This window comes from Perca flavescens, chromosome 2 (assembly GCF_004354835.1).
Source record: "Perca flavescens isolate YP-PL-M2 chromosome 2, PFLA_1.0, whole genome shotgun sequence".
Taxonomy (NCBI): domain Eukaryota; kingdom Metazoa; phylum Chordata; class Actinopteri; order Perciformes; family Percidae; genus Perca; species Perca flavescens.
In genome coordinates this window covers 38,377,864-38,386,527 of record NC_041332.1, presented here as the reverse complement: position 1 = coordinate 38,386,527, position 8,664 = coordinate 38,377,864, and the positions used below count along the sequence as shown (strand labels likewise).

The window sequence follows — 8,664 nt, the reverse complement described above, 5'->3', positions numbered from 1 at the left end:
ATAGCCCTGTTTTTCCTGAAAAAAAAAAGATGTACATTGATTGACTATAGACAACAGGGTTGATGTTTTACAAGCTTTTTTAGAAAATAAAACCAGACAGAAAAGGAATTGTAAAAATGGCCTCAGGGTTCTCAGCATTAAGTACAGTAGTGAAGTAGTTCTACTTCATTACTATACAACTCTGTTCATTTATTTGCAAACAAGCAATTGTTGTAAATGCTTTCCATAAAGCTTGATTCCTTTCTGGTGTAATTGTTAATTTTTGTTTTGGTCATCTGATTTGTTTTTCCAGTCTTCCGGTATTTCTCTATCTTTTGATCTTAATTACTATTCATACATTTTGTAATGATCATTCTGGTGATGTCTGGGCAGGGGTGTGGGGTGGGGGCGTGGGGGAAGTTAGTATGTGTGTGAATGTGTATGTTGTACTGTAATGTCTTGTCCTTTGTACTGTCCAGTCCTACTGAGGACCCTCTCGAAAATGATATGACATATCTCAAGACGTATTCCTCGTAAAATAAATAAGTAAATAAATATCAGTGTTGTAGTCAAGACCACCTAAACCGAGACCAGGTCATCACCAAGACCAAGACCAGACCAGTGCCAGAGCTTCTCCTGTCTCATGTATTCACTTTCTTTGGAGTGTGTTTACGTGGGGGTTATTGGTTGCATTTCAAGCAGGAGGTTTTACATCCAATGAATTTTGAAAAGTCGTTTGTACCAGGTAAAATGTCTTGATATTAAATTGGAATACACACACTTTGTTTAAACTCACAGTACGTTAAATTCTACTTGAGTTCTTGAAGTTTCTAGAAATGAGAAATGGCGCTGCAACACAGATTTTCTTAGTTTTTGTTTCTTGTGCTCCAAAGTCCAAAAGTAACATCTGGGAAGAAAATAAAACTGCAAAGAAAAAACACAAATTATAATATCTTGTTAATGCTTAAAGCCATAGTCAGGCTTGTCACGATAACAAATTTAGCTGGACCAGAAATTGTCCCAGAAATTATTGCGATAAACGATAATATTGTTGTTCTGAGACCAATTTCATTTAATTTAATGATAATGGCATCATAATGCAGGTAAACCTTTTCAAAGATCAATGAACTTTTATTTCTGAAGAATATTAAACACTGGAACTGGATTAGTCCCACCCCCCCTCTCTTCCACACAGTTACTAGTAGCCAAGGAGGACACAAAGGATTAAAAAAATATGATGGACTCTTCAGAAGAGATAATTATCTCGAGCTTCTGCACCGGAAAGTCACCGGACGCCACAATCTTGTGAACATAGTCATACTGAGAAATACGTAGAGAGTTGTGTGGAGCTGATAGTCTTAATTAGCTTTGTAGCAACTCATTTGGCAATGGCTTGAATGTAACGGACGTTCATTAATATCAAAACGTTATGCACTAAAGCGTTAATAAATAAAGCATCTACAAGCAAGATACAAGATTTAATGTGGATGTTCCTTAATGTTTTATAAAGCAGTTCGTCCCTCGTTACTGAACCAAGAATCATGTAAAACTTTGTTTTGCATGTATGTTGCCTGGTGACGCTGTGGGGTGGAGGGGTTCACTTCAAACAGAGAAGTGTGCAGTGATAACATCCTGTCTGCGTTTGAACGACATCCTGCGTGCATGCGGCCTGAATGAGGCTGTTGTTTGCAGCGCCAGCCAATCACTTTCTCCGGAGTGATGGGAAGGAGGGGGGAGGGTGTCCGGAGCTGGCAGCCTGCTCAGGATATTCCCTGGAAGGAGTAATGGCTGGCGAGGAGTGACAGAGGGGAGGTTGAGAGTGCGACACACTCAGACCCGGGGAGCCTGAGACTCTGAGTGCAGCCGCTGCCATGGAGCCAAGCACCCAGGCTCTGGAACTGTTGGGGCTGCTGCTGTGCGGGGGGGCCTGGCTGTGCTCGCTGGCCACCACGCTGATGTCCTGCTGGCTGACGCTGTCCACCGAGCTGCTGGCCACCGAGACCTACGAGCTGGGGCTGTGGCAGACCTGCGTGGTGCAGGAGCTGGGCGTGCTGGAGTGCCGGCCGTACGACGGCCTGCTGGGCCTTCCTCCCGACATCCAGCTGGCCCGCATCCTCATGTGCGTGGCGCTGGCCACCGGGCTGCTGGCGCTGCTGCTGGCCATCCCCGGCGTGCACGCCATCAACAGCTGCCACGGCCAGGTGCAGGACCGTCGCTGCAAGAGGGCGCTAAAGATGGCTGGGGGGGTGCTGAGCGTGGTAGCCGGGATCCTGGGGCTGGTCCCGGTGTCCTACATCGCCCACCTCACGGTCGTACGCTTCTTCGACGAGTCGGTGCCCGAGGTGCTGCCGCGCTGGGAGTTCGGAGACGCTCTGTTCTGTGGCTGGACAGCGGGAGTTCTTCACCTGGTGGCCGGAACGCTGCTGCTGACTTCCTGTTTGTGTTTGCAGAAGGAAGACTGTAACACACCTGGCCACGTCCCCCTGGTGAGGGTGGGGGCGCAGCTGGGACGACCCCCCATCAGGACCAAATCTGTGTACGTCTGAGACCACGACCCATCAGGGACGCCACCAGTCCACTTCCAAATCTTCTCCAATTTTATTATGTCACCTGGGTCAGTGGCATCAGAGAACACAGCCACAGTAAAAAGGTTTGCTGAATGAAGAACTCAGAAGTACATTTAAAGGACATTTAGAGAGGAAAAACTTTGTTCAAACAAAGAAAACATTCCATTTTTATAAAACTAATTCAGGCTTCCGTTGCTCCGAAGTGCAAAAGTGACAACAGAGAATAAAAAGGTTTGTTTCCTCAATGAAGTTCTGAATCACAGAGTTTTGGAAGCTCGATGATAAAAGGGTCTATTTTAAGATCATTATTAAACCTTAATTAAACCTTTTCACAGACAAAACATAGCAAATGTGAGTAAAAATAGATTCCCAATTACAACTGCAAAGATGAATGGATTAGTTATCAACTATTAAATTAATCTCCAACTATTTGCATAATCGATTAATCAGTTTGAGTAATTTTTATGGACAACAGTGAAACTTGTGTGATGTCAGCTTGTTAAATGTGAATATTTTCTAGTTTCTTCTCTCCTATGTGACAGTAAACTTTGAGTTGTGGACAAAACGAGACATTTGAGGACTTAAGAGTCCAACCTCTGAATCAGAACTGCTTTGAGAAAACAAGCCTTTTTATTGGACTGATATTCTTTTGATGCTCCGAAAAGCTCAAAGTAACTACTTTGGGCTTTTTGGAGCATCAAAATAAATACTGGACATGTTGTTTGTGAGTTTGTTTGTGATGAAGCCCTGTTTTGGTCTGATTTCCCCCAAACCCATCCGGACACTGTTTAGTGACTGTGGAAACTTTGAGATTTAAAGTTTTGTTTTTGTTTTGTTTTTTATTTAAAGTTTACACTCTTTTTAAAAATGTTTCAAAATGTTTAAACCTCAAACTTTGGAATAATGTCACAGGTTTAACATTGTATATGAGCCCATAAATATATCTCAGTTTTTAATCATTCAGATGTTTGTTTTTTTCTGGAACCAAAGAGACAAAATGTGCTGCTGTTTCCTCTTTTATTGCTTCTGTTGCTGCAATAATAACTTCAGCAATAAATCAAATCAACAAACAAGTCATCTTTTATGTTTTTGTAGACATATCATTTCTGACCTTCAGCAGGAAGAAATGACTGATTATGAAATATGATTACGAGTTATCGACATTATTTTCACTCAGTCATCAACAGGCTGGAAAATGATTTATAGGTTTAATTTGGAGAAAAATATGTCCATCTGCAGTTAGACACAAAAGGTGGTTTCATGATTAAAAAGAGAAGAAGCTGCTTCACCTTCAATCAGTATTATGATTATGATTATGATGCTTTGAATGAGGCTATAGTTCTGATTGTGAATAAATATGCTACAGAATAAAAATAAACTGACGCCTGCTTGTTTTTTTGGGCTCTGTGTGAAAATGATTTTTGATTGAATGTGTTGATAAATGATTATTATTTTTTGCCCTGATGTGTTCATCTGAAACATGTTTGAGTATGAAAATGAATCTGCAGACAGAAGTCTGAGCGCCAGCGTCTCATTGGCTCTTCTCTGCAGCCAACCAATGAGAGCTGAGAGCTGCCTTTGTTGTAGTGTCACAATCAAGTCATTATATGATAATCTGCCTCCAGCAGCAGCTGGCTCCACATCAGTCACCACGGCGACCGCATCACGTGACTTGGACAGGGAGGTAATTCACCAAAGAGTAACTTTGGTGAATTACAGTAAGAGTAACTTTGGTTATTCCAACCTGGACCCTATTTTTAACATGTGTCTGTGTCTAAGTGACTGATGGGAACAACAATCTTTGAAAGTGGTCCAGTATTAAACAGGGACGCTGCAGTTGGCACCACCAGACTCCATTTAAATAAACACTCATTTTATCATCATAAAACATACTTTTACATAAGTTTATTTATATTTATATAAGTTGATTTCATCCATCAAACAAACACACAACTGAATGCAAATACCACATGTCAAGCAGGGTGTTTTGAGAGTGAAATAAGAGAGGTGAGAAAAACCAAGTTTGGTCTTTGTATTTATTATGCTTGCAAGCAGGAAACACAATTTCACAGAGCACACATAGTACCGTGTGGAAACGTCTTTCAACAAGTAAAAAAAATACACTGGTTATATACACTTCAGAGTACAAGGGCACATCCCTCCCTAGTAAACATGACTCAGCACTACTTAGCAGACACTAACAGAAAACAAAACACAGGAGACATCTGTTGGACCAGTTTCAACTGACGTCTTCCCCTCAGCACACTATCTCCCCCAAGGTGGTCATACACATTATGTTCCAGACTTTGTGGCTCCTATTTTCAACATGTGAGAATCAGAAACACAGAAATAAGACAAGAATATAAAAAGATCATCTACATTCCCACTACACAAGTCCTGAATGAAAAGGAGTGGAGAGAAGATGAATATATAATCTGCCCGTTTCACAAAACATACATTAACCCTCTGAGGTCTGAGGGCATTTATAGATATCTTCTTGAATCTCCTTTTAAGGGTTTTTGTATACAACCTGATCCCTGTGTGTTTCATATCAAAATGTTCTGAATAAACTCAGCTTTCCGTATAGTGACACCCAAAATTGTTCCAGAGCAATGCGTAAAGAGATGACTTGGCCCTAAACCCAAAATATTTCTCTGATTTTTTGTGAAAACATACCTACACTCAATTGTTTTGGTACTTGAAATGAGTTTACTAAACAAAAGAAGCTTAATGTATGAATAAAATAGTAAATAAATGTCTAAAATTAAATTGTGTAATATCGCTTTTTGAGTAGGAGTGTTGCTTGGACTTGCTGGTGCGTCTTTTGTCCTCAGAGGGTTAACAAAACATATAATTAAATCCCCCCCCAACATATTTCACTGGATTTACTCCATACATATTTGCTTTAATTGTTTTACTTCAGCCAGTCGAAGGGAAAAACTGCACTTTTACTGGATGGAAACTGACGGTGCCCATTTGTCCATTTACATTACAGGGCATCTTGTTTTGTCTCGCTTAATACTGGACCAATTTCAAAAACTGTGGTTCCCATCAGTCACTTAGACACAGAACCATGGGAAAATAGAGTCCCGGTTGAAAAAAAAAAAAAAAAAAAAAAACGTACAGAGTGATTAATTGTATTGATTAGAAATATTTTGTCATGATGCCGGCAGGGTTAATTGTCCTCACAGCGCTACATAAACACACTGAGCGAAACACTCCCAGAACAAACATGAAAGAGACGCCGCTGCAGGACCTAAAAGCTGCTCTTTAATTACTCTTTTCCTTTTTGGGACAATGGAGCTGCGAGTTACAGACAGGAAGTGTTGTTTCACAGCACCTCTCATCATGAAGCCAAACAGGGAAACACTGCCACCCTCGGCTCAATCTGCCAACACTGACAAACGGTCGGCCGATAACAGCTGCTCTGATCTGATTTACAGATGACTTCCAGCGCTAATTAGCTCCTGTGCAGAGTGTTGGAAGGTTTCATCTACAGCAATGCATCTGAAAAGTAACCAAAGCTGTCAGACAAATGTAGTGCAGTAGAAAGTACAAGATTTACAAGGAGTTTTGTTTTGAAACAAAATTTTGAACTGAGCCATGTTGGTTTTTGAAAAAAGCGTACTTTTCTGGATGAAACGGATCACTTTTTTTTGAGTTGTTATCGCTCGATGTCGAGCGATAACGACTCGACATCGTTATCGCGATATCACGATGTGCAATATTATATCGAAAGTGTTTCGATAAGTATGCAATATTTTGTATATTTTGTGGAGCGCTGCGTGCCGTCCGTTGGCTGTGTGTCTTAGTTGTGTTCAATTTAGAGCCTGCTTGAAACGCTATAATGACAATCATTTCATTGGCCAGTTACTGTGCCACTTGCACATGTTAGTACACGTCAGCGCACGGGTCCACTACGTGACAAACCCTATGGGGAGCGTGTGTGCATATTTCAACAGAGTGACAGTGTAAGTGAAGAAATAGATAGAGACAATTAAACAGAACGAATCAGAGAAGCGAAAGAAAAGTTGTGTCCTGTTCTCTTTATTTACTGTTTTTATACTGTACAACCAGTAGAACATGTCCTGTTCTGTAGACATGGTCCTTATTTATTTATTCATGTTGGACCAGTCCAATATGACTGTCAGTTGAAATAAACCTTGTGTTGTAAGAAAACTTGTTTTATTTGTTATGAATCTATTTTGATGTGTTTTCCCATAACATTTGTAAGTTTACATATGTTTAAAAATATTGAAATTTATATTGATATCGTAATATTCATAATCGATATCACAATATCACATTTTGTCAATATCTTACTATGAAATGGAGTACAATGCAAGACAGAAATATATCTGCAATGCCTAATACAACCACAAGGTGGTGCCTCCTTTTTTATTATTGTGATGTACTAGGGTGCAGACAGTTACTCTCCTCAGGACGACAAGAGAGACATCATTTATGAGTTGGTTCAGGTTATGCTCTATGTTCTACAGCTCATGTCTGATTAGTAAATACTATATTGCCGTGGAGACCTGGCATGGTATGGTCCATGTTGTAGAATAAAGTATCAGTGTGGAAGCTGCGTTCAGTTCTCTGTGGGCTCTTTGAGCTAACCAGCTATCTCGGAGCTCTGGCTAACTGCTAACATTAGCTCTGTCCACCCACATCCCACAGGGGTCCCTGTAAAAAACGGTAATATTCCAGCAGCTGGACACCAAAAAAGAAAAAAGAAAAAAAAGAAAGTAAAATAGAAATAACTTTCTTGAAAAAATACATAATTTTCCATAATTGCACATGAAATCATGTGTATTTGTTTTGCTTTTTAATGTTTAATGAAGGATATTTACACTTGTAAAAACACATTTTTGTATTATTATATTTTATCTGATTTAAGAAATGTATTTAAAGTACTAAACCAATTCATTTCTCTATCTATTCTATTTGCTCCTGCGATGGGTAGGGGGGTATCCCATCCCTGTGTGTTGAGCCGGTCTTGTGCCAGCTGCTCCGCATCTTCCACCGCAACTCCATGTTGTTGGAGGTCGCCCACAAGGAAGTCAAGCCATCGGGTGCAGGGTTTACCTCATGGTCGTCTCCAGCCTGCGGCCCTCGGATCAAATTGGAGAATGGCTCTCTTCGGACGGTCAGAAGGAAGGCGGAGGACATGGCCGAACCAGCGGGTGCGACATTGTGCAGCCAGGCAGGATGCTCTGGGCTGGCACGTGCGGGCTCTAAGAACTTGATTGGAAACCTGCTGGGGCCACCAGATGTTCTCGAGAGTTCTGAGAGCCCTGCTATCAAAGCCATCTAATCTTGCAGCCAGTGTCTTATTTAAGGGCCACGTCTCCATAAACCATAAAGCAGAATGGAGAGTACTGCTGAGTTGTAAATCTGGAGCTTTGTCTTGCGTGAGATGGTCTGGTGTCGCCAGAGTGGTTTCCAGAGAGACTGCAGGGCTGACGCAGCCAGGGCTCTTCTGCGGGTGATCTCTGGTTTTAGGTCCCCATTATCTGTCACTGCCGAGGGATAGTCCGGGGACCCGCTCACAAACCCTAGACATCAGATGGTCAATGATGCAGTTGAAGAGATCAGGAGCAGCCACACAGCCCTGGCGAACACCACTGGAGATGGAAAACCAGTCTGAGTCTCTGCCGTTGATGCGGACACAGCTCTGAGCGTTGCTATAAAGCAGCTTGAACAGGGCAACAATCTTGGGTGGTGCTCCAAGGGCGTGTAGGATACTCCACAGTGAAGTGTGGCAGACGGTGTCAAAAGCAGCCTTCAGATCTAGGAACCCGATGTAAAGATGGCGATCTTTACAGAATTCATAGGTCTTCTCTATTAGCAAGCGAATGGCGGAGATTTAATCTGTTGTAGATCGGTTAGGCATGAAGCCAGCCTGCTGGGGACAGCGGCTGCTTCTGATGGCTGGAAGAGCACGAGTGAGCAAGATCCTGGTAAAGAGCTTGCCGGGGATGGATAGAAGGGTAATGCCTCTGTGGTTGCCGCAGACTAGCCTGTCACCCTTACGTTTCCAGAAGGGCAGGATGACTCCTCTGGTCCAGTCGCCGGGAAGCCTCTCTGTCTCCCACACTTCATTGAATATGTGGGT

The 8,664-nt window shown here is 42.0% G+C and overlaps 1 protein-coding gene across 1 annotated transcript; it reads left to right on the top strand.

The window, feature by feature from the left end:
• The first annotated feature begins 1,729 nt into the window (after window positions 1-1,729).
• On the top strand, window positions 1,730-3,007 carry LOC114573414 (putative claudin-24). The gene has a single exon (XM_028605610.1). It carries the CDS (start codon window positions 1,851-1,853, stop codon window positions 2,523-2,525), a length of 675 nt encoding a protein of 224 aa, XP_028461411.1. The 5' UTR covers window positions 1,730-1,850; the 3' UTR covers window positions 2,526-3,007.
• Window positions 3,008-8,664: the final 5,657 nt, after the last annotated feature.

Bases quoted from the DNA above. Each gene is read 5' to 3' on its own strand.
- LOC114573414 (XM_028605610.1), top strand. From the start codon at position 1,851: ATGGAGCCAAGCACCCAGGCTCTGGAACTGTTGGGGCTGCTGCTGTGC.